At 44.5% G+C, this 26,470-nt stretch overlaps 2 protein-coding genes across 3 annotated transcripts in view; one reads left to right on the top strand and one right to left on the bottom strand.

Moving 5' to 3' along the window:
• LOC137321710 (V-type proton ATPase subunit C 1-B-like) overlaps positions 1-6,825 on the bottom strand; it is a 67,524-nt gene extending 60,699 nt beyond the window's left edge. Inside the window, exons 1-4 of one of the 2 annotated variants that reach the window (XM_067984270.1) lie at positions 6,580-6,825; positions 5,540-5,709; positions 5,100-5,167; positions 1,651-1,736 (exon numbers count right to left, since the gene is read on the bottom strand). In XM_067984270.1, the coding sequence (XP_067840371.1) occupies positions 1,651-1,736; positions 5,100-5,167; positions 5,540-5,668 (283 nt within the window). In that variant the 5' untranslated portion in view covers positions 5,669-5,709; positions 6,580-6,825. Of the gene's footprint in view, positions 1-1,650; positions 1,737-5,099; positions 5,168-5,539; positions 5,710-6,339; positions 6,534-6,579 lie in introns of those variants that run through there. The other variant, XM_067984271.1, reaches the window with a different exon arrangement.
• Positions 6,826-6,943: 118 nt separating this feature from the next.
• The window catches only part of nol10 (nucleolar protein 10), a 64,182-nt gene continuing 44,655 nt past the window's right edge, over positions 6,944-26,470 (top strand). The window contains exons 1-3 of the mRNA XM_067984269.1: positions 6,944-7,136; positions 15,416-15,461; positions 18,731-18,829. Coding sequence (XP_067840370.1) covers positions 7,071-7,136; positions 15,416-15,461; positions 18,731-18,829 — 211 coding nt within the window. The 5' untranslated portion in view covers positions 6,944-7,070. The remainder of the gene's footprint in view (positions 7,137-15,415; positions 15,462-18,730; positions 18,830-26,470) is intronic.

Raw genomic sequence — 26,470 nt, 5'->3', positions numbered from 1 at the left:
TTGGCACCTCATTTTTAGGTGCTGCTCCTGGCATGCTCTTCTACATTCCTCATTGAACCAGGGTTGATCCCCTGGCTTGTTGGTAATGGTAGAGTGAGGAATATGCCGGGCCATGAGGTTACAGATTGTGCTGGAATACAATTCTGCTGCTGATGATGGCCCACAGCATCTCATTGATGCCCAGTTTTGAGCTGCTAGGTCTGTTCTGAATCTATCCCATTTAGCACGGTGATAGTGCCACACAACACATTGGATGGTATCCTTAGTGCGAAGACGGGACTTCGTCTCCTCGAGGACTGTGCGGTGGTCACTCCTACCAATACTGTCATGGACAGATGCATTTGCGACAGGTAGATTGGTGAGGATGATGTCAAGTAAGTTTTTCCCTCGTGTTGATTCGCTCACCACCTGCCGCAGGCCCAGTCTAGCAGCTATGTCCTTCAGGACCCGGCCAGCTCGGTCAGTAGTGGTGCTACCGAGCCACTCTTGGTGATGGACATTGAATTCCCCTACCCAGAGTACATTCTGTGCCCTTGCTACCCTCAGTGCTTCCTCCAAGTGGTGTTCAACATGGAGGAGGACTGATTCATCAGCTGAAGAAGAGCGGTAGGTGGTAATCAGCAGGAGGTTTCCTTGCCCATGTTTGACCTGATGCCATGAGATTTCATGGGATCCAGAGTCAATGTTGAGGACTCCTAGGGCCACTCCCTCCTGACTGTATATCACTGTACCACCACCTCTGGTGGGTCTGTCCTGCCGGTGGGACCAGACATACCCAGGGATGGTAATGGAAGTGTCTGGGACGTTGGCTGAAAGGTATGTTTCTGTGAATATGGCTATGTCAAGCAGCACGATAGCCTTAATTCACTGGTTTGAACACTGTTTTATAATAATTAACAGTTGATTAAACCTGATTACTCTCTGGTCAATGAAGTGGAGATCAGGAGACTGGTGCTGCTCCTGGTGCTGGGATACTCAACTTTTCGATGAAGAAAACAGAAACCAGATCATCAATGTAGCAATTGTTTAGCCATTAACATGGTTTTCTAGTCCTTTACAGTTTTCAAAAGTCCCATCCTCAGTGTGCAGTTTAAAGAATGCTCCATTGTCACCGGTCACACACTATATTATATATAGATAGATAGATAGAAAGATAGAGAGATATCGTCACACAGGCCAGACTATTCTCAGTTGTTTGAAAGTGAATGTTCAACTTCATCTAATCAGGCTACTAATGTTCAATCACTGATCAAATATTAATTTTACACCACAATTAAAAGTCAAAACTAGTGATCCTTCAGCGTAAATGCCAGATCTGTACAAGTACCAACTGCGAGACATTGTTAGGCATGATGTTTTGTGTATGGGTATTATCTGGAAGGGCCTTCACAAAATGAAAATATGTACTGATTGAAAGAAAGAAAATGTACCCTTTGGAAAGATATATATTAGAAATCGGAGTTAGGTCTTAAAAGCATGATTATTAAGAGTGTAATACACATACAAATAAACTCATCATCTTTATTGCAGGGAACTTAAAAATTATTTAAAAGCATGACATTTTTGAGTAACATACATCATACCTCTTTCAAAGCTGCAGTATCTTGTTGGGTAAATTTCACTTTTAATGATACATTTTATAGAACCCACCTCCATTAGCTAATAAGTTTTCTTGAGCTTTATCCTTGGAATCCTCCATAATATCTGCTGTGTACTGTGCCAGCTTCTTTACGATGCTTAGATCAAACACACAAACAGAACCAACTCTTAAGTAACTGACTGTAAACATGGTAAGGAATCACTTGAAATAAATATTTAAAATAGTGAAAAAGAATAGATCATTCTAGCAAATTTAGCTGCCATTGAAAATACCCCTTAATCATTTGGCATGAAGTGCGCTGGTGCTAAATACGCTGCACCCTGCACTTTTTTGTTTGCTCTCTCCCCCTGCATGCCAGCCCCAAAGGTAAACCGCTTTGCTTCTGTAGATCTTTCAGCTTGATGAAAAGCAGCAAAATTTATTCAATGAGAGCCCACAGATTTGAATAGTTAAAGCTCAAAGTTAAATGGATGCATTTGTAAGAGGCTAATATTTTGCCACAACAGCTATCTGCATTGCTATCTTTTACTGACAATCATTTTACAAATTATTACTGAAAGAAAGGACAGAAGAAAAGTTAATTTCCCTTCTTATGAGAACATATTGGTACAGAATTATGAAACCAATACATTTGCCAAAAACCTTAAACAAACAATCAAAGGTAAACAAAAAAGATATTTATATAAGAAAGCAACAATTAAATGTGTTATTTATTCTGAAACATGGAGCACACATGGTTAAACAAATAATTCCTAAACACTAATGTAATACTTGGACAATTTCAATGTTGTTAACAATTCCATTGAAAAAGTGCAACAGGTTTACAAGAACTTTAAAAGTGTATCCGTTTTCTGTATAGCAAAACAGAAGAAAGCTATGGCCTATTGGTACACCCTCTCCCACCCCTCCACCCCCCACCCCATTTCTTCTTATTAGAGTGCAATAGACGTAACAGTGCTAAACTTCCTTAGCTGTTCCGGTGGACTCAAGAGAGGCTGCAAAATCCACCAGGACCTGGTTACGCTGGGTTCTGGACTTACCTGGCCAGTTAAGGGTGGAGTTACTTACAAGTCGAGGGGGCAGGGCCGCGAGCAGGTACTGCCTTTGCTGGGATTTCCCGTGTCCTCCGAGGGTGGGTCTCCCTATGATGGCAATACCCGCGTCCTCCACATCACATGGACCCAACTACTCGAATGAGAAGAGGTGTACCAGCCTTCTGAAGGACGTATGTGGGCCCAACTGGGAGGGATAGGAGGGTCCAAGCTGGGATTGTGGCCTGGATTCCCGAAATTGAAGAGTTTTTTTTGGTTTATGAAACTGGGGCCCCTTATAAAGGAGACTGCTGGAGGCTGAATTTCCCTAGTTTCATGGGAGGCACCAACACCCTTTCTGGTATCAGACCTGGTATCAGGGCCAGATTTATAGGCAGTTTGGGGCAAGTTGGCACCTGAGATGGCTCCTAGCAGTGTCAGTATGTATAGCACATGAAGCTGCTGGATAAAGCGTCTCTACTCTGACCTGACAATGCGCCTTAGTCCTAACCTCAGAAGAGTGCCCCACTGCACAGATCATGTTTTCATTTTCCACACCAGTCATTCTTGTGGCATCTCTGATTGATAATTGCCAAATTTAGTGCTAAATTAGTCAAGTTAATGATATGGGTCCATGACCATCAGGGATTTGGGTTGAGATTGCTCAAACTCATTTCATGTAGGACCCTTACAGCTAGAGGAAAGAGAAGACTTTTATTCCATCAGTCTGAGTGGATTCAACAGCAAATGCCAAAAGAGAAAGGACAGTCTGCTAACCCTCTGCACCACTCAGTGCGCCCGTAAGATTTAAACTCCCTAAATGTTACTATTGAATTGTTGTATTTAACTGTTGCAAGTAAACTGTAAGGGAGATACTCTGGTTCTAAACAATTTGTATTTAATGCACATAACATTATTTCAATATTTAATCCTGGCAACAATTAATTATTGTTTCATTTACATAAGAAAACAGCTTTCAAACTATTTCAAACCCTTCAAACTGTTGAAAGACTGGTAACAGCCTTTACTCATGCAATGATCATAGTACATTTGTGATTGCAATTATGTGCTGTGTATTTTACTATATTTCTCTTTCACTAGCGTGCTGAATAATAATTAACAGAAAAGAAAACTCCATGTTAATCACCAACAAGTGAAATATAATTAAACAGCTATTGGCAATATTTTGTGATGATGTAATACTGCTTACTACAAGACATAGGGAAACTAAATGCCAGTATAAGAGGGCTTTTTAATTGTATTTTATTCGAAAGCAAGAAAAAACAAGGCAGCTTTCCAGATTCTATCAATCAACACAACAATAAAAAAAGGTCCATTCCAAAATCCAACTCTCATCTTTCATCTATATGTCATATCTTTCTCTAAATGGGAAAACAGGCAGGCCACCTATTCCTAGATTACAGCCAAGTGGTTGCTCTTGGTACTTCCATGTGAGTGATACTAAATGCAGCTACACCATTCACTGAACCAGAAGACTGAAGACAATGGATCTCTCCCTGGAGTGTTATGTATGGACTGTACCTGGTTCTTGATGAAGGGCAGCAAATGAGCAGGAAGGGAAGCATGGTTTGATTTGATTTAACAACTATCTGTAGTTGTGTGACCCTCTGATGCACAGAGGGCTTGATGGCATATTATTGGAATTTGATTAGACCTTTGTGCATCGATTTGTTGCCTGAGTTGATCCATACTCATAGTTAAATTAATAACTTTCTGACTCAAAGGCAAGAATGCTACCAACTGAGCCAATATTGATCAGAGATCAAGACTGGGAGCTTAATGGCTCAGTAGTATACCAAGTAGTGCATTTACCCACTAAATTATTGGAGAAGACCTATATTTTTCCCTTTTAGTTATATTTTTCTGCCTGACAAAATATCTCCATTTTCTACAACGTCTGCCCTCTGCAAATTTGTCAACAGGATAATAAATAAACGTGTGTAGATTAATCTGGAATTATATTTCAACCTGGGACACACCTTTTTTCATATATTTTACATATTAGATTTGTGGATCACAATATTTCAAACATTTGGCTATATTTCAATAACATTGAAAGTTGTGGTTAGAGACCAAAAATGTTCTTGAGGCAGATTTAGCACATGTTTAAGGCAAACTTTTATATTCTGCTTTCACAAGAAAAGCCACTGGATTTTAACACTGCCTGTCCCTTTAATTTTTATCATTATCCGTTTATATTTTTCATCTTTATGTCACCTTGTTTGCTGGACTGCGAGTGGTTCTGAGTTTGGCTGTCAGATCAAACCAGAGCCTTGCAGATCTCTGTTGCTGTGTGGTGACATCAGTTTGGATAAAGCTGCCCTTGCCGAGTTAAATCTACATTAGGTCAGTTTAGCACTAAGGAACAAACAGTTACCGCAGGAAACCCGTTTACGATTCAAACACGCTTTAACTCGTTTGTATACAGTAAAGAATGTATGTTTTACCCTTCAACAAACGTATCAAGTTTTCCTAGTTCATCCGAGAGTCCAACCAATGAATCTAACGTTCCCACCTAAGAGAAAATGGAGAGCATCATGACGTTTGTTGCTTATAATAATTAAACTATTTGATGCAGTGAAATAAGACAGCCAAAATAATCACATGACTACTTATTTAAAAATATGTAATCAAGTCATTTTTTATAATAATACAATAAAAAAGTTTGAAACTGGAAATTAAGTAATGTAATAGTCACATGACAGAAAAGGCAAATGTATCCGAACTGAAATAACCCTGCTCCATAAGATACTAAAGTGTTTGATAAACTGTATCCCTATTACATTATCCTCATACATTCTGCTAGAAAGCCCAGAGACAGACAGTGCTACAACTTTCAGTTTAAAGAGTTTCTTGTTTTGAAGTCGGGTAAAGGAACAGAAGCTACCTTGAGTTCAGGGATCGGGAATTTAAAATTATTCGATAAACTGGCTTTTTCAGTTACAGTGTTCATTCTTTCCCATATTTGTTGGTTCGATTTGTCTACAGGGGCCGAAATTAACCAGTATTCGCTCATGTTGTTCTGTGACGCTTTGGAACGCAGGCTCCTCACTGCACCTGTGGGTAAAAAAAAGTTTGAGAAAAAAAAGTCTGACAGTGAATTTACCTTAAAGTCATCATCGATGTACAAACCATCTGCTACTCAATATCGACACTAAATTAATTGTTCAGACTTCAACTTGAACTCGGGGACCAGACCAGGGGTTTCAACAGATCCTGTCTAACGACCAATCTTGGGATAGAAAAAAGGGGTCGTTTAACGCAAGCTCGTAGGATTCATATCGATAGTGGGATATCTGATCGTTAATATCTCTTTCAATACAGGAGTCCTTTGCGACTGATTACACCGTATAAAAATCTGCTTAACGGTCCACATACCTTGATCTGCACTACTGTGTCATAAACTGTGATAAATCACCACAGTTACAGTGCAAAATATGAACAGTTAAAATATCACAGATGTGTGTGTCGGCTTTTAAAGTTCACTATAAAATAACACAATAAACAAACTGCATATAAATATATTCGCGAGTCTAAATAATTCATTTTACAATTAATTACACCCATTAGAAGACAATTACACTGTATATAGTAAAATAGAAAACTTCACAAAACTTATTTTATGATCCTCACCAAAGGAACAATCACGCCTTTATGGGAGCGAAAGAAATACCGTACTATACTCACTATCTTGGTTGTAGCCAGCCAGATCAGATCCGCCTTTCGCAATTCTTGTTCTTTGTATGCTACTTTATATATAGATTCTTTCTTTTAAGAATTTCTGTTTTTGCTTAAAAGTTCGGTTATTGTATTAGCTATTCAAGTATTAAAAAAGTTAAAATCAGGTAGATTAAGGCCCCCTGCCACAATCAACTGCGTAAAATACAAAATGAATTGTGAAATAAAAAGAAACGTCATTCACATTACCTCAGAATTACTGGTCTTGGCAGTGCCCTGGGGATTTAAAAAAAAGCTCTTTGCTCTCAATTTTGCAACCCCCTTGTCATTTCGTTCAGTTATCGCCGATTAGTTATTAACAAATAACTTTTAGTGGTGTCACTGAAAGCTCTTCCCCTCTGCCCTCTCTCAAGTTGCTAGTTGAGCTCCTTCTCCCTCCTCTGGAACCCGAGCGCTTCGATACAACGAGAAAAATGTTACAGGTGAGGCATAAAGCTCCTCTCCTTGTGCGCACAACTGGTTGCGCGGCGCGATCTCATTAACATAAACCACGCCCTCTCATTTGCAAACACCAGAGGGCGCGTGGTAATTTGCATAACGCCGTTTCCGGGTGGCCTCTGAACTCTGCGCCTCCTGTCGTCTGGTAGCAAGGGGTCCACACGAGGCGGGTGTTGTTGGGAAGAATCTAGAAATAACTTCGACGTCGATGAGAGGCCGGTGGCGATAAAGCGGCGGGCGGGATGCAGGTCTCCAGTGTGAACGATGTGAAGATTTACAACCTGAGCTGTGGCAGGTCGCTGCCGGAGGTGAGGCGAGGCCTGAGCTGCAGTATTGTGTACAGTTCTGGGCACCACACTTCAGGAAGGCTGTCAAGGCCCTGGAGGGGGGGAGAGAGAGAGAGAGAGTGCAGGGTGAATTGAGAGGTTTTACCAGGATGAGGGACTTCAGTCATGTGGAGAGATATTGGAGAAGCTGAGATTGTTCTCCTTAGAGCAGAGGAGGTTAAGGGGAGATTTAATAGAGGTGCTCAAAATCATGAGGGGGTTTTGATAGAGCAAGTAGGGAGAAACTTTCCTCTGGTCAGTGGGTCGGTGACCAGAGGTCATAGATTTTAAATTAATTGGCAAAAGAGCTAGAGGGGGAAAACATTTTTTTCTCACAGGGGGTTGTTAAGATCTGGAATGGACTACCTGAAAGGGTGGTGGAAGCAGATTCCATAGGAACTTTCAAAAGGCAATTGGACATGTACTTGAAGAGGACTAATTTGCAGGGTTATGGGGAAAAAGCTGGAGTTTGGGACTAATTGGATAACTCTTTCAAAGAGCAGGTACAGGCATGACTGGCCGAATGGCCTCTTTCTGTGCTGGATGATTGAGTGTGGCTCGAGCCCAGGTTGACTGTTAGGCTCACTTGTGTCTTGGTCCAGTGGTTACAGGAGTCCGCTGGTCAGGGTGGCTGCTTCTGGGCTAAGCCTATGCATGTGTATAGTCGCCACCGTTTCCTACTGTGGGTCTGGATTGGCCCAATTATGGTGATAGCCTTGTGTGCCCCCCCCCCCCCTTCCAGTCATTATACTCTGAGCTCAGAGTCAGAAGGTTTAAGCCCCCCTCCAGGGACTTTTGAATGAGATGTTCAACTGTGGCCTTGGGTGGACCTAAAAGACCTCATGGCACTATTTGCAGACGATTTCTCCTGGTGTCCTGGCCACCATTCACCTCTTGACCAAAACAGTTTAACTGTTGGTGAGATTTGCCCTGGATGGCACTGAGCTTCTTTTATTGTGGCTGCATCTGTCCAGGTGAGTATTCTGTCACACTCCTGACTTAAGCCTTGTAGATGGTTGAGGAGGCAGGATGTGAGCCTGTTGTCACACAGTCTTTGCACTACTCTTGTTGCCACTTTGTTGATATGGATGGTCCAGCTAAGTTTCTGGTCAATGATGACCCCCCCCCCAGGGCTATGACCATCTTCTGTGTGTCTGGTATGATCTCAGCCACTGGAGGGTTTTTCACTTGACCCAATTGACTTTAATTTGCTGGGGCTCCATGGTGTCAAATGTGGTTGAATACTGCTTTGATGTTGAGGGCAGCTTTTCTACCTACGCCTCTGGCATCCAGCTCTTGCGTCCATGTCTAGATCAAGGCTGTGATAAGATGTGGAACTCATATTGAGTGGCAGTGAGCAGGTTATATTGGTCTGTAGGTGTTGCGTGATGGCACTGTTGACTTCTATCAATTTACTGATGATTGGGCTGTATTTTTCCAGATGAGATTTGGCTGCTTTTTCTGAATAGGACGCACCTGGGCAATTTTCCATATTGTTGTTTAGATACCAGTGTCATAGCTGCATTGGAATAGCTCAGTCATGGGAGGCAGCTTGTTTTGTGTGCAGGTCTTCAGCTGTACAGCCAGGATGTAGTTAGAGTATCCGGTGCACTTAGTCACTACTTAATGTCATGTGGAATGAACCAAATTTGCTGTAGCTTCATTAATGGACCATATGTTTTTTTTCGCCTCGAATTTTCATCCTGTTCATTTGCCTGTCCAGGTGAATGTAAGAGTTCCTACGGCCCTATTGGAGGGGTGTCTCACCACTTTGCTTTCACCACTTTGCTTTGGTGCAATTGGGACTTCACCTCAATTATAATACCACTTTTACATTCGTGGGCACTCAAATGATTTCACTTTGACACGAAAGTAGCAGTACAACAGAACCCTTAAGTAACCAGTAATTTTTTACTTTTGGTTTGATGTAAAGCAGCAGTGTAATTATGGAGTCTGGTCCCAATCTGACTCTTGAGCACAGTGAGTTGTGCAACTACCTCTAGTAGGTAGTGTTAAAAATAAATTATGCTTTGCAGCAGAATAATGTAACAAGGCACAAGTCAGGAGTGTGATGGAATACTCTCCACTTGCCTGGATGAGTGCAGCTCCAACAACACTCAAGAAGCTTGACACCATCCAGGACAAAGCAGCCCTCTTGATTGGCACCCCATCCACCACCCTAAACATTCACTCCCTTCACCACCGGCGCACCATGGCTGCAGTGTGTACCATCCACAGGATGCACTGCAGCAACTCGCCAAGGCTTCTTCGACATCACCTCCCAAACCCGTGACCTCTACCACCTAGAAGGACAAGGGCAGCAGGCACATGGGAACAACAACACCTGCACGTTCCCCTCCAAGTCACACACCATCCCGACTTGGAAATATATCGCTGTTCCTTCAACGTCGCTGGGTCAAAATCCTGGAACTCTGTTCCTAACAGCACTGTGGAAGAACCTTCCCCACAAGGACTGCAACAGTTCAAGAAGGCGGCTCACCACCACCTTCTCAAGGGCAATTAGGGATGGGCAAAAAATGCCAGCCTTACCAGCGACGCCCACATCCCATGAACAAATTTTTAAAAAAACATCCAATCTACGTTGGGGAAAACTAATAAAAAAAAGCTAGTAGAAGAGTGTGAATCACGAACAAAGCATAACTTTATTTTCCCACTTGCAACTTCAGTGTTCTGTGAAGCCCCTCTGCTGATCAATAGAAATGTGTAACCCTATTTGGCAACAGAGAAAAACAATCTTTTCACCTGGACTAGAGCCAAGTAAAAGCACTGCATTTGAGGATGGCCTGTACTATGGTACAAACCATCCCCTCCAACTTTGAAGAGCTATGGCTGGGCTATATGAGGTTATGACCAGATCCAATACCACTGGTGTTGCTAACATACAAACCAAACCCTCTTGTGCCTCAACACTGCAGAAATTTCAAGGTTTGCATAGAGTATGCGTGAGGAAGCCTCATACACCAATTCTCTTGTTTGCAAAATGCTCCAATACAATGCCATCGCCTTGAGAGCTGTCTCTTGCACACAGACCTAGCACAAAGAAAGGTGGTAGTGGTTGTTGGAGGCCAATCATCTCAGTCCCAGGACATTGCTGCAGGAGTTCCTCAGGGCAGTGTCCTAGGCCCAACCATCTTCAGCTGCTTCATCAATGACCTTCCCACCATCAAAAGGTCAGAAATGGGAATGTTAGCTGATTGTTGCAGAGTGTTCAGTTCCATTCACAACTCCTCAGATAATGAAGCTGTCCGTTCCCGTATGCAGCAAGACCTGGACAACATCCAGGCATGGGCTGATAAGTGGCAAGTAACATTCGTGCTAGACAAGTGCCAGGCAATGACCATCTCCAACAAGAGAGTCTAACCACCTCCCCTTGAAATTCAATGGCATTGCCGTCGCTGAATCCCCCACCATCAACATCCTGGGGGTCACCGTTGACCAGAAACTTAACTGGACCAGCCATATAAATACTGTGGCTACGAGAGGAGGTCAGAGGCTGGGTATTCTGCGGCGAGTGACTCACTTCCTGACTCCCCAAAGCCTTTCCACCATCTACAAGGCATCAGTCAGGAGTGTGATGGAATACTATTCACTTGCCTGGATGAGTGCAGCTCCAACAACATTCCAGAAGCTCAACTCCATCCAGGACAAAGCAGCCCGCTTGATTGGCACCTCATCCACCACCCTAAACATTCACTCCCTTCACCACCGGCGCACTGTGGCTGCAGTGTGTACCATCTACAGGATGCACTGCAGCAACTCGCTAAGGCTTCTTCGACAGCACCTCCCAAACCCGCAACCTCTACCACCTAGAAGGACAAGAGCAGCAGGCACATGGGAACAACACCATCTGCACGTTCCCCTCCAAGTCACACACCATCCCGACTTGGAAATATATCGCCGTTCCTTCATCGTTGCTGGGTCAAAATCCTGGAACTCCCTTCCTAACAGCATTGTGGGAGAACCTTCACCACACGGACTGCAGCGGTTCAAGCAGGCTTCTCACCACCACCTTCTCAAGGGCAATTAGGGATGGGCAATAAATGCTGGCCTCGCCAGCGACACCCACATCCCATGAACAAATTAAAAAATAAAGTTTGAAGACTGAGGTTATCGTCACTTGCATAATAGGTCTGCTAGAGAATACATCGATTTGCCTGTTGGTACCTCAGCACAACGTCTGAGTATTTCCGTTATCCCAACAAGCACGAGGGTAAATTTCACAGTATATCTGGACTATTTGTTATTGCCTGTCACTGAACTGTTATGTCCTAAACAAAAGGACTCTTGACAGCTGATTTTAAGAAAAAGACTGAGCTGTAAGGTCTATATTGTGTATACCATGTCACAAAAATTGTTGCATACATATATGACAAGGAATGCTGTAATAGTTTATAGAGTCATCCAAATCCCGGAATAATTTAGAAGCAAAATACTACGGATGCTGGAAATCTGAAATAAAAACAGAAAATGCTGGAAATACTCATTTAGTCAGGCAGCATCTGTGGCGAAAGAAGCAGAGTTAACGTTTCAGGTTGAAGATCTTTCGTCAGAACTGGAAGTTGTTAAAGAGTTAACAGTTTTTAAGCAAGTACAGAGCCAGGGAAAGGGAGGAGGAAAGAACAAAGAGGAAGGTCTGTGATAGGGTGGAGGGCAGGAGTGATGGTGCAAGGCAAGGAGGGTGGTAATGGGACAAGTAAAGAAACAAAAGATGGGTCTAGAGGGGCTGTAAATGGCAACAGCAGAACCATTACCAGTAGCCGCAGTCCAACAGGGAAAAAAAAATTAAAAATGGGAGCAGTGGTTATGGTCTGAAGTTATTGAAATCACCGTTGAGTCCGGAAGGCTGTAAAGTGCCTAATTGAAAGATGAGGTGTTGTTCCTCGAGTTTTCATTGAGCTTCATTGGAACAGTGTAGGAGGCCGAGGTCAGAGCGGGAGTACTTTGGAGAATTAAAATGGCAAGCGACCGGAAGCTCAGGGTCACGCTTGAGGACTGAGCGGAGGTGTTCAGGAAAGCAAGTCTACATTTGGTCTCCCCATTGTAGGGAGACCGCATCTTGAGCAGCGAATACAGTATACTAAATTGAAAGAAGTACAAATAAATCGCTGTTTCATGTGGAAGGAGTGTTTGGGGCCCTGGACAGTGGGAAGGGAGGAGGTGAAAGGGCAGGTGTTGCATCTCTTGCGCTCGCACGGGAAGGTGGTCGTGGGGAGGAGAGCAGCTGTTGGGGGTGATGGAAGAGTGGACCAGGTTGTTGTGGAGGGAACGATCCCTGCGGAATGCTGAAAGGGGAAGGGAAGATGTGTTTGGGGGTGAGATTGCGCAGGAGCTGGTAGAAATGGTGGAGGATGATTACGTTGAACGTGGAGGCTGTTAGTGTCCCCCTTGTCCTCATCTTGCACCCCATCATGGTTCTGGGGGGGAGGGGAAGGGTAAGGGCAGAGGTGTCTGAAATGGGCTGGACAGTTGAGGGCCCTGTCAGCTACATTGGAGGGGAATCCTTGGTTGAGAAAAAAGGAAGACATGTCAGAAGCACAGGTGTGGAAGGTGGCACCTTGGGAACAGATGAGACGGAGAAACTGGGAGACTGGAATAGAATCCTTACAGGAAGCGGGGTGGGAATCCCCACCAAAGCATAACTTTATTTCCCCACTTGCAACTTCAGTGTTCTGTGAAGCCTGTCTGCTGATCAGTAGAAGTGTGTAACCCTATTTGGCGACAGAGAAAAACAATCTTTTCACCTGGACTCAATGCATTAGCGAGCCAAGTAAAAGCACTTTCCCTGGCTCTGTACTTGCTTAAAAACTGTTAACTCAACATCTTCCAGTTCTGACGAAAGGTCTTCGACCTGAAACGTTAACTCTTTCTTTCCCCACAGATGCTGCCTGACTTGCTGAGTATTTCTGGAATAATTTAATTGCTTTTGATTATAGCTTATTCTGCATAACCCCTGCACCTGTAAAGAGTACATTGCTGATAGCAGCCAGCTATGTGCATGTATGTGCATTTGCTTTTACTAATACACCACTAATCTCTAATGTTAAACTGAGAATGTTCCAACTTCAACAACCATGCAGAAATAACTTGTGATATTACAATATGTGTCACTGCAGTCTTTTAGTACATTGCAAGTTGAAAAAAACATGCATTTAACACATGTATTTGTAGCAAGCAGGAGTTATGTGACTTAGTCATTTTTTTGTTTGTAAATCACCATCTCTTGATGTGTCCATAAATGTCTGTATCCGGTGATTGTAGCACAGCAACTATATGCATTGCTATATGAAGCAAATGCAATTTTTGAAAAAGTTTCAGAAATATTGGGTGAATACCAGTAAATTTTGTTAATTTACCTTTAGGCTTATGAAGTAAAGCAGAGTTTATTAAAATTAAATTGAAAGTTGATTATGGTGAGATCAAATTCAACATTGAGTTTTTCACTGCTGTATCAGCTCCCTGAGGGTGTTGCATTGAAGTCTAGTTCGATAGTGCTTCTGCATCTAAATTTGCCAGGTGCTTCTGTGACTCCAGTAATCATGTGAATAGAGGATAAATGCTAAAAATTGAATGTTTACAGAAAAATAAAATGGCAAGTAACATAATTGAATACTTGGCAGGTGGTCTGGATTATGATGGCCATTAAACAAGTAGTTTATTTGCATGAATTCCCACACTCATGCATGTTCTGCTTCTCCAATGTAAATACACAAACACATCACACTTGCACCCACCTCCTTTCATTAACTGGGTGATGCACCTGGCAGGGTGTCTGGATATCTGGTCACCATTGACCAGAAACTTAACTGGACCAGCCATATAAATACTGTGGTTACGAGAGCACCTAATGAGATCATTTTTTTAAATTAAAAAAATATTAAACATTTTTAATCATTTTCCACCAATTGCAGTTATGTGAATGATATTATTCTGTGCATCATTCAGTGACTACAGAGTTTGACCACAGCTCAGCATCTGAAAGTTTTCTAGTTTTGTTGCAGATTTCCAACATTTTTTTAATATCTCAAATAATTTTTTTAAATTCCCCACCCCTTTTGAATTTATATTGATTTCATATGTATTTTAATGATTTGTGGTATTTACAGGAGCATGTATTGAAACAATAGATTTGCTTGCAATTGTCCATTTTCGATACTGCATATGAATTAAACTACTGGTTTATTGTGTGGGGAACTATCAGATAAGAGATTTGCTGGGGTCTACATTTAGGATTGAATTGAGTTATTAATTTGTACTACCTTGGGCAGGATGGTGCTCTGTGTTGTTTTCCCTTTTGTACTAGGCTGTTCACCTTTTTCATGAAGCTTTGTTGGGGTATTTATGGGGAAATAATGTCATTTAGGCCTCCAGGAAGGCAACATTTCTTGAGCCAGTGGCTGTACATTATTCACTTTGCCTAATCTATAACTAGTAAGGATTTTTATTTTTGCTGGATGCTAAATTAAACACTTGGCTTAGTTGAGTATGTTTTAACAGTTGCGTCGTAAATTTTGAATGCTAAGTACAGTCCAAACTTCATGTAGCTGTTTAGCTTCCATTGAAAATTCAATGAAGTAAGGAATGTCATTTAGGTCAAAACATTCTGGCACTGTCACTGGGAAAGACCTCAAACATTAACAGGAGTAGGCCATTCAGCCCCTCGTGCCCGCTCCACCATTTGATAAGATCATGGCTGATCTGTGATCTAACTCCATATACTTGCCTTTGGCCCATAACCCTTAATACCTTTGGTTGCCAAAAAGCTATCTATCTCAGATTTAAATTTAGCAATTGAGCTAGCATCAATTGCCGTTTGCGGAAGAATGGTATTTTAAAAAAATCTTGTGAAGTACTGAGTAGTTAACCATTTGATCGTTGAAACTTTTTTTAGCAGCCTAGCATGTGCAAAGTATTTGTAATGCCAAGTGTGCTGAGTTACAGTTAAAGAAAGGAACAAAGTTAGGTGTGTTCTTGACATTTCTGTAGGGTCATGAAGGCTTTATGAAAATGTAACTCCAGTGATGCCTCAACACAAGGGCTACTGTCTGGTTGCTAAAGCTTTAACAGTTAGCTACAGCCCAGTATTTGAGTGTCATTTTTTAAGTTTCAGAAGTTGACTGTTTTAATAATTTTTGTAGATTGATCCATCTACCAGATGATTATGTAGTCACAATCCAAGAACTCCAACTATCTGTTGACTGAACTAAAACTGCAGCTTATTTAAATTTTTATTTTCATTTCAGTGGCTCTCAGATAGAAAAAAGAGAACTTTGCAGAAGAATGATGTTGGTGAGTACAATATTCAGACCAAATTTTTAATCATAACCCATTGAAATGTAATGTTTTAGAGCTTATAGCCTTTTCACCAGTCTGATTCCTAGGTTGGCAGCACTGTCGTATGAGGAGAGATTGGGTCGACTCAGCCTGTATTCACTCGAGTTTAGAAGAATGAGAGGGGATCTCGTTGAAACGTATAAAATTCTGACAGGGCTAGACAGACTGGATGCAGGGAGGATGTTTCCCCTGGCTGGATGGGGTGTCCAGAACGAGGGGTCTCAGTCTCAGGATACGGGGTAGGACATTTAGGACTGAGATGAGGAGAAATTTCTTCACTCAGAGGGTGGTGAACCTGTGGAATTCTCTACCACAGAAGGCTATGGAGGCCAAGTCACTGAATATATTTAAGAAGGAGCTAGCTAGATTTCTAGACACAAAAGGCATCAAGGGTTATGGGGAGAGAGCGGGAATATGGTATTGAGATAGAGGATCAGCCATGATCATATTGAATGGCAGAGCAAGCTCGAAGGGCCGAATGGCCTACTCCTGCTCCTATTTTCTATGTTTCTTCTGTTTACACATGGCATTGGTTTTAATCTGCTTCCATGGCATTGCTAATGGTCAGTCTGAGGTCTGATTATGATGTTCAGTTATGATGATCATCAGTCTACTCTCAATCATCAGCAAAGTGATGGAAGGTGTCGTCGACAGTGCTATCAACCGGCACCTACTCACCAATAACCTGCTCAACGATGCTCAGTTTGGGTTCCGACAGGACCACTCGGCTCCAGACATCATTACAGTCTTGATACAAACGTGGACAAAAGAGCTGAATTCCAGAGGTGAGAGTGACTGCACTTGACATCAAGGCATCATTTGACAGAGTGTGGCACCAAGGAGCCCCACTAAAATTGAAGTCAGTGGGAATCAGGGGGAAAACTCCAGCGACTGGAGTCTTACCTAGCACAAAGAAAGATGGTAGTGGTTGTTGGAGGCCAATCATCTCAGCCCCAGGACATTGCTGCAGGAGTTCCTCAGGGCAGTGTCCCAGGCCCAACCATCTTCAGCTGCTTCATCAATGACCTTCCCTCCATCATAAGGTCAGAAATGGGGATGTTCGCTGATGATTGCACAGTGTTCAGTTCCATTCACAACCCCTCAGATAATGAAGCAGTCTGTGCCCGCATGCAGCAATACCTGGACAACATCCAGGCTTGGGCTGATAAGTGGCAAGTAACATTTGCGCCAGACAAATGCCAGGCAATGACCATCTCCAACAAGAGAGTGTCTATCCACCTCCCCTTGACGTTCAACGGCATTACCATCTCTGAATTCCCCACCATCAACATCCTGGGGGTCACCATTGACCAGAACTTAACTGGACCAGCCATATAAATACTGTGGCTACAAGAGCAGGTCAGAGGCTGGGTATTCTGCGGCGAATGACTCACCTCCTGACTCCCCAAAGCCTTTCCAGCATCTACAAGGCACAAGTCAGGAGTACGATGGAATACTCTCCACTTGCCTGGATTAGTGCAGCTCCAACAACACTCAAGAAGCTCGATACCATCCAGGACAAAGCAGCCCGCTTGATTGGCACCCCATCCACCACCCTAAACATTCACTCCCTTCACCACCGGTGCACAGTGGCTGCAGTGTGTACCATCCACAGGATGCAATGCAGCAACTTGCCAAGGCTTCTTCGACAGCAACTCGCTAAACCCGTGACCTCTACCACCTAGAAGGACAAGAGCAGCAGGCACATGGGAACAACACCACCTGCACGTTCCCCTCCAAGTCACACACCATCCCAACTTGGAAATATATCGCCGTTCCTTCATCGTCGCTGGGTCAAAATCCTGGAACTCCCTTCCTAACAGCACTGTGGGAGAACCTTCACCACACGGACTGCAACGATTGAAGAAGGCGGCCCACCACCTTCTCGTGGGCAATTAGGGATGGGCAATAAATGCTGGCATCACTGCTGCTGATGGCCCACAGCGCCTCATGGATGCCCAGTTTTGAGCTGCGAGATCTGTTCTGAATCTATCCCATTTAGCACGGTGCTAGTGCCACACAACACGTTGGATGGTGTCCTCAGTGCGAAGACGGGACTTTGTCTCCTCGAGGACTGTGCGGTGGTCACTCCTACCAACACTCTCATGGACAGATGCATTTGCGACAGGTAGATTGGTGAGGACGAGGTCAAGTAAATTTTTCCCTCGTGTTGGTTCGCTCACCACCTGCCGCATGCCCAGTCTGGCAACTATGTCCTTCAGGACTCGGCCAGCTCGGTCAGTAGTGGTGCTACCGAGCCACTCTTGGTGATGGACATTGAAGTCCCCCACCCAGAATACATTCTGTGCCCATGCTACCCTCAGTGCTTCCTCCAAGTAGTGTTCAATATGGAGGAGGACTGATTCATCAGCTGAGGGAGGGCGGTAGGTGGCAATCAGCAGGAGGTTTCCTTGCCTGTACCCTGCCCATATACTCTCACTGGCTGAATCGGGAGGAATGTTTTGGTCCTATTTTGACCGAGTTAGCTTTAGAACTGCTCCATGATTAGTTGAGCAAACCACCACACACCTCTGCTGATTTAATATGAGCAGGAATTGTACACGATATGCAATTTAAGCAATTTCTTGTTTTGGGGTTTTATATACTTTTACCTACACAGGTATACCTTATCTATTCTGTTATCTGAGCAAGAGGGGCATTAGACGTATTTTTAAATTATCATAATTTAAATACAAGGCTGTCATTTTTCATAGACCTCAATGCCTTGGTTAAGAAGACAAAAAAACTGGGGAAATGTGAGCAGAAATTGTTAGAAAAACAAAGATTTATTGCATTACTATCCAGATGCGAGGTGTTTATATCAGTCCCTTGTATATGTATGTTTTGAATCTACATGTGTCTCACCTGCAAATACTATGTTGTACATTTTTTTAAAATTAAGGAAAAGAAAGCCCATCTTTCCCGACATCTTTCATCCGACCTTGGAGAAAGAGCTGGCGATTTACAAGCAACTACACATCTACAGGAAGAACTTTCCCAACAACAGCAATTATCCTCTTATAAACCTCAGAATGTGCTTGTTTTCAGCAAATAGACCTTGTGGCCTTAAAAGGACGGACCAGTTACTTGCAGCTTCACTTTAGCAGCAGAATAATATATTGTGTGTTACATTGTATAGCACTCTCCTTATAAACCAGCAGTGCCGGGAGATCAGCTGGTTGATGTCTGGGAGCAAAAAAGCAAATCATTTTCTTTCTCCCTAGATATACGTCGAAGAATTGAGCTTATCCAGGACTTCGAGATGCCTACTGTTAGTACCACCATTAAGGTTTCACGAGATGGCCAGTATATCATAGCAACTGGTAAGTTAAATGACTTTTTTTTAATATGATCTTTTATTTCTCTGGTGCTTAATTGTTTCATACTCATTGTCATCTTTCAACTTGGTTTATAAAAACCTCTTATGCACAATATGTAACTTTTCAAACTATTATGGAGCAGTATGCTCAGCTAAGTTGGTTTCTTGCTTTATCTCCTAGTAAGACTTCTTATTTTTGGTTTTAAAAAAAACAGCTGTTTAGTGGAAAGTTTTATACAGCATTGAAATTTATTAGATAGAAAATCTACCACTTGGTGCAAAAGACCACAATAAAACCAACAAATCCCCAGGAACAGGTTGTACGTATTGCAGAATACTGGGGAGGAGATCTGTGAGGCGCTGACCATCATTGAGAGAGTTAGTGGACACTCGGGCAGTACCAGTAGATTAGAAATGGGCTAACATGGTGCCCATATTCAAAAAGGGTGACAAAGCAGACACAGGCGACTACATACCGATCAGTCTTCCTTCCATTCTATGTAAAATAATGGAATTGATTATTGGGAATGAACTTGAGAATCATCTGTTCAACAACTGCCAATTGACAGCAGTCAGTACGGATTCAGAAGGGGGTCATTCTGTCTGACTAATCTCCTCGACTGATTTGAGAAAGTGACAACCCACGTGGAATGGCAAGCCATATTACGTATACTTTTGATAAAAGTTCCACATAAAAGGCTATTAATTAAGCTCAAGCTGTGTGGTTTCAGTGTAAATTCTGGGAATAGATAAGAAGCTGACTAGAGGATAGGAGTGGGGCGAGCACTGAGTGGGGTGCCTCGGGGATTGGACCATGACTCTTTTTTTCTAATTTACATAAATGACTTGGATTCAGAGACTTATTATAAAGTGGCCAAATTTGCACATGGTACTAAACCAGGAGGAGAAATCAGAGAAGGCAGCTCAGAAATTACAGAACTATTTGAACAAAATATGTAAGTGGGCAGAATAATGGCAGATGAAATTTAATGCTGGGAAGTGTAAACAACAATAATGCTTTCATTTATATTGTGCCTTTAATATAGAAAAACATCCCAAGGTGCTTCAGAGGCACAGTAAAAATAAAAAGGACGCCATGCCGAAGAAGGTGATATTAACAGGAGTGACCAAATGCTCGGTCTAAGAAGGGGGCTTTTAGCAGGACCTTAAAGGAAGGGGGAGGTGGTGCGAATTAAAGTATGGGGCCTAAGTGGCTAAAGGCATTGCTGCCAATGGTGGGATGAAAGGAGGGGGATTATACAAGAAGCCAGTCAGACAATTCTTCAGCCAGAAGTGCCAAGTGGATGATCCATCTCGGCCTCCTCCCGATATCCCCACCATCACAGAAGCCAGTCTTCAGCCAATTCGATTCACTCCAAGTGATATCAAGAAACGGCTGAGTGCACTGGATACAGCAAAGGCTATGGGCCCAGACAACATCCCGGCTGTAGTGCTGAACACTTGTGCTCCAGAACTAGCTGCGCCTCTAGCTAAGCTGTTCCAGTACAGCTGCAACACTGGCATCTACCCGACAATGTGGAAAATTGCCCAGGTATGTCCTGTCCACAAAAAGCAGGACAAATCCAATCCGGCCAATTACCGCCCCATCAGTCTACACTCAATCATCAGCAAAGTGATGGAAGGTGTCGTCGACAGTGCTATCAAGCGGCACTTACTCACCGATAACCTGCTCACTGATGCTCTGTTTGGGTTCCGCCAGGACCACTCTGCTCCAGACCTCATTACAGCCTTGATCCAAACATGGACAAAAGAGCTGAATTCCAGAGGTGAGGTGAGAGTGACTGCCCTTGACATCAAGGCAGCATTTGACCGAGTGTGGCACCAAGGAGCCGTAGTAAAATTGAAGTCAATGGGCATCAGGGGGAAATCTCTCCTATGGCTGGAGTCATACCTAGCACAAAGGAAGATGGTAGTGGTTGATGGAGGCCAATCATCTCAGCCCCAGGACATTGCTGCAGGAGTTCCTCAGGGCAGTGTCCTTGGCCCAACCATCTTCAGCTGCTTCATCAATGACATTCCCTCCATCATAAGGTCAGAAATGGGGACGTTCGCTGATGATTGCACAGTGTTCAGTTCCATTCACAACCCCTCAGATAATGAAGTAGTCCATGCCCGCATGCAGCAAGACGTGGACAACATCCAGGCTTGGGCTCATAAGTGGCAAGTAACATTCGCGCCATACAAGTGCCAGGCAATGACCACCTCCAACAAGAGAGAGTCTAAGCACCTCCCCTTGACATTCAACGGCATTACCATCGCTGAATCCCCCACCATCAACATCCTGGGGGTCACCATTGATCAGAAACTTAACTGGACCAGCCATATAAATACTGTGGCTACAAGAGCAGGTCAGAGGCTGGGTATTCTGTGGCGAGTGACTCACCTCCTGACTCCCCAAAGCCTCTCCACCATCTACAGGGCACAAGTCAGGAGTGTGATGGAATACTCTCCACTTGCCTGGATGAGTGCAGCTCCAACAACACTCAAGAAGCTCGACACCATCCAGGACAAAGCAGCCCTCTTGATTGGCACCCCATCCACCTCCCTAAACATTCACTCCCTTCACCACCGGCGCACAGTGGCTGCAGTGTGTACTATCCACAGGATGCACTGCAGCAATTCACCAAGGCTTCTTTGACGTGACCACTACCACCTAGAAGGATAAGAGCAGCAGGCACATGGGAACAACACCACCTGCATGTTCCCCTCCAAATCACACACCATTCCGACTTGGAAATATATCACCGTTCCTTCATCGTCGCTGGGTCAAAATCCTGGAACTCCCTTCCTAACAGCGCTGTGGGAGAACCTTCACCACATGGACTGCAGCGGTTCAAGGTGGCGGCTCACTACCACCTTCTCAAGGGAATTAGGGATGGGCAATAAATGCTGGCCTTGCCAGCGACGCCCACATCCCATGAAAGAATTTTTTAAAATGGAGTTCGGAGAGGGAATTGTAGGGCTAGAGGAGGTTACAGAGATAGGGATGGGCAACGCCATGAAGGGATTTAAACACCAGGATGAGACTATTAAACTCGCGGCATTGGGGGCCGAGAAGCCTATGTTAGTCAGCAGGGACAATGGTGATAGGTGAGGGGACTTGGTGCAGGATAGGATATGGGCAGCAGAGTTTTGGACGAGTTGAAATTTACGGAGGGTGGAGGTTGAAAGGCCAACCAAGAGAGCATTGGAATAGTCGAGTCTGGAGAGGAAGAAGGTGTGGATGAGGGTTTCAGCAGAAGATGTGCTGAGAAAGGGCAAGAGACGGGCAATGTTACAGAAGTGGAAGTAAGAGGTCTTTGTGATTGTGAGGATATGGGGTTGGAATCTTGGCTTGAGAACAAATAAGACGCTGAAGTTGTAAACACTGGAAGAAATTGTGGCTCAATCAAGACTAGATATCGGGCAACCAGTCCAACACCGAGGCAGTGGAGGGGTTGGGAGAGGTGGTGAGAGTTGTTCAGTGGAGAGACTATGGGAGTTAAGGAGGGAGGATATCTTTGGGGGGGGTGGGGGTGGGGTGGGTTGCTGGGTTGGTGGTCAGCAACCAGGATTTTATAGGAGAGGTGGAAGGAAATGAGGTGCTAGAAGAGGAGAAGCTTATAGAGGAGTAGTGGGAGAGACCAAAACGTGACTTGGCAATTTAAGGACTACACCAGCACCAGGTTGGTTTATGTGGGGCAGTTGGTGATAAGTGTAGCCAGGCATCGTGGCTTCAGCAAGAGCCAGTGTGTTACCACCCATGAGCCAAGTTTCAGTTAAAGCTGGGATATCGATGTAAATATCCATAATAAGGTTTTCAATCATGAGTGAATGGACATTCTGGAGGGAAATGTAGAGAGGGGCTGTAATTGTTGATCGGCTGGCAGAGTCCAAGGGTAATGGTGGGTGGGGTAAGTGTGATGTACAGCAGGTTGGCGAGATTAGTCTGCAGTGGGCAAGCTGGGTGGGAAGATCCGTGAACGAAGAGAATGAGACAGTTGGGGTTGCTGCTCATAAGGATACAGTGATGGGTGCCTCGATGGCCCCTTCGGAAAATGCAAGAGAAGTGGAACGTAGCTGTGGGTTTAAAGCCTGGGATGGTGGCAGGAGAGTAGGAATACAGAGGAGTAATGATGGGTTGGGGTAGAGATTAGGAGGAGCAAAGTATCCAAGAGGGAACAACTGAAAGGTGGCTTGACTGGGTGACGGGAGGGGTAAGAGACAGGAGAGATGAGCTCCTGGGGAAGATAAAGGAGACGGAAGTAATGGGGTCGAGTCCAGAGCAGCAGCGAAAATACACATGCAAATAGGCACAGGGAATTCAGGTTACATAGATGAAGTGCTACTCGTGGGAAGGGAAAAATCAATGACATGCATACTTAATGCTGTTGAAATAGCTAGGGCTGAAGCTGAGAAAGACTAGAGTCCTAGTAGATTTAATGCTAAACATGTTCAGTCAATACAGAGCTTGAATCAACAAAGCCAATGAGATGATGAACTACATAATCAAAACAGTAAAGTAATTTTTTTATTCGTTCATGGGATGTGGGCGTCGCTGGCAAGGCCAGCATTTATTGCTCATCCCTAATTGCCCATGAGAAGGTGGTGGTGAGCCGCCGCCTTGGACCGCTGCAGTCCGTGTGGTGAAGGTTCTCCCACAGTGCTGTTAGGAAGGGAGTTCCAGGATTTTGACCCAGTGACGATGAAGGAACGGCGATATATTTCCAAGTCGGGATGGTGTGTGACTTGGAGGGGAACGTGCAGGTGATGTTGTTCCCATGTGCCTGCTGTCCTTGTCCTTCTAGGTGGTAGAGGTTGCGGGTTTGGAAGGTGCTGTCAAAGAAGCCTTGGTGAGTTGCTGCAGTGCATCCTATGGATGGTACACACTGCAGCCACAGTGCGCCGGTGGTGAAGGTAGTGAATGTTTAGGGTGGTGGATGGGGTGCCAATCAAGCGGGCTGCTTTATCTTGGATGGTGTCGAGCTTCTTGAGTGTTGTTGAAGCTGCACTCATCCAGGCAAGTGGAGAGTATTCCATCACACTCCTGACTTGTGCCTTGTAGATGGTGGAAAGGCTTTGGGGAGTCAGGAGGTGAGTCACTCGCCGCAGAATACCCGGCCTCTGACCTGCTGTTGTAGCCACAGTATTTTTTATGGCTGGTCCAGTTAAGTTTCTGGTCAATGGTGACCCCCAGGATGTTGATGGTGGGGGATTCGGCAATGGTAATGCTGTTGAATGTCAAGGGGAGGTGGTTAGACTCTCTCTCGGAGATGGTCATTGCCTGGCACTTGTCTGGCGCGAATGTTACTTGCCACTTATGAGCCCAAGCCTGGATGTTGTCCGGGTCATGCTGCATGCGGGCACAGACTGCTTCATTATCTGAGGGGTTGTGAATGGAACTGAACACTTCAATCATCAGCGAACATCCCCATTTCTGACCTTATGATGGAGGAAAGGTCATTGATGCAGCAGCTGAAGATGATTGGGCCTAGGACACTGCCCTGAGGAACTCCTGTAGCAATGTCCTGGGGCTGAGATGATTGGCCTCCATCAACCATTACCAATCTTCCTTTGTGCTAAGTATGAGTCCAGCCACTGGAGAGTTTTCTCCCTGATTCCCATTGACTTCAATTTTACTAGGGATCCTTGGTGTCACACTTGGTCAAATGCTGCCTTGATGTCAAGGGCAGTCACTCTCACCTCCCCTCTGGAATTCAGCTCTTTTGTCCATGTTTGTACCAAGGCTGTAATGAGGTCTGGAGCAGAGTGGTCCTGGCGGAACCCAAACTGAGCATCAGTGAGCAGGTTATTGGTGAGTAAGTGCTGCTTGATAGCACTGTCGACGACACCTTCCATCACTTTGCTGATGATTGAGAGTAGACTGATGGGGCAGTAATTGGCCGGATTGGATTTGTCCTGCTTTTTGTGGACAGGACATACCTGGGCAATTTTCCACATTGTCGGGTAGATGTCAGTGTTGTAGCTATACTGGAACAGTCTGGCTAGAGGCGCAGCTAGTTCTGGAGCACAAGTGTTCAGCACTACAGCCGGAATGTTGTCTGGGCCCATAGCCTTTGCTGTATCCAGTGCACTCAGCCGTTTCTTGATATCACGTGGAGTGAATCGAATTGGCTGAAGACTGGCTTCTGTGATGGTGGGGATATCTGGAGGAGGCCGAGATGGATCATCCACTCGGCACTTCTGGCTGTAAATGGTTGCAAACGCTTCAGCCTTGTCTTTTGCACTCACGTGCTGGCCTCCGCCATCATTGAGGATGGGGATGTTTACAGAGCCTCCTCCTCCCATTAGTTGTTTAATTGTCCACCACCATTGATGACTGGATGTGGCATGACTGCAGAGCTTTGATCTGATCCGTTGGTTGTGGAATCGCCTAGCTCTATTTATAGCATGTTGCTTCTGCTGTTTATCATGCATGTAGTCCTGAGTTGTAGCTTCACCAGGTTGGCACCTCATTTTTAGGTACGCCTGGTGCTGTTCCTGGCATGCTCTTCTACACTCCTCATTGAACCAGGGTTGATCCCCTGGCTTGTTGGTAATGGTAGAGTGAGGAATATACCGGACCATGAGGTCACAGATTGTGCTGGAATACAATTCTGCTGCTGCTGATGGCCCACAGCGCCTCGTGGATGCCCAGTTTTGAGCTGCTAGATCTGTTATGAATCTATCCCATTTAGCACGGTGATAGTGCCACACAACACGTTGGATGGTGTCCTCAGTGCGAAGAGGGGACTTTGTCTCCACGAGGACTGTGCGGTGGTCACTCCTACCAATACTGTCATAGACAGATGCATCTGCGACAGGTAGATTGGTGAGGACGAGGTCAAGTAGGTTTTTCCCTCGTGTTGGTTCGCTCACCACCTGCCGCAGGCTGAATCTGGCAGCTATGTCCTTCAGGACTTGGCCAGCTCGGTCAGTAGTGGTGCTACTGAGCCACTCTTGACATTGAAGTCCCCCACCCAGAGTACATTCTGTGCCTTGCTACCCTCAGTGCTTCCTCCAAGTGGTGTTCAACATGGAGGAGGACTGATTCATCAGCTGAGGGAGGGCGGTAGGTGGTAATCAGATGAAGGTTTCCTTGCCCATGTTTGACCTGATGCCATGACATCTCATGGGATCCAGAGTCAATGTTGCGGACTCCCAGGGCCACTCCATCCTGACTGTATATCACTGTACCACCACCTCTGGTGGGTCTGCCCTGCTGGTGGGACAGGACATACCCAGGGATGGTGATGGAAAAGTCTGGGATGTTGGCTGAAAGGTATGATACTGTGAGTATGGCTATGTCAGGCTGTTGCTTGACTAGTCTGTGGGACAGCTCTTGCCATTTTGGCACAAGTCCCCATATGTTAGTGAGGAGGACTAGGCCACTTCAGAGGGCAATTAAGAATCAACCACATTGCTGTGGGTCTGGAGTCACATATAGGCCAGTCTGGGTAAGGACGGCAGGTTTCCTTCCCTAAAGGACATTAGTGAACCAGATGGGTTTTTACGACAATCCGGTGGTTGCAAGGCCACCATTACTGATACTAGTATTTTAATTCCAGATTTTATTTAATTAATTGAATTTAAATTCCCCAGCTGCCGTGGCGGGATTTGAACTCATGAACTTATCTCCGGATTG

Source organism: Heptranchias perlo, chromosome 5 (assembly GCF_035084215.1).
Source record: "Heptranchias perlo isolate sHepPer1 chromosome 5, sHepPer1.hap1, whole genome shotgun sequence".
Taxonomy (NCBI): Eukaryota; Metazoa; Chordata; class Chondrichthyes; order Hexanchiformes; family Hexanchidae; genus Heptranchias; species Heptranchias perlo.
The sequence above is the reverse complement of the archived record's forward strand: the minus strand, read 5'-3'. Positions and strand labels throughout refer to the sequence as shown.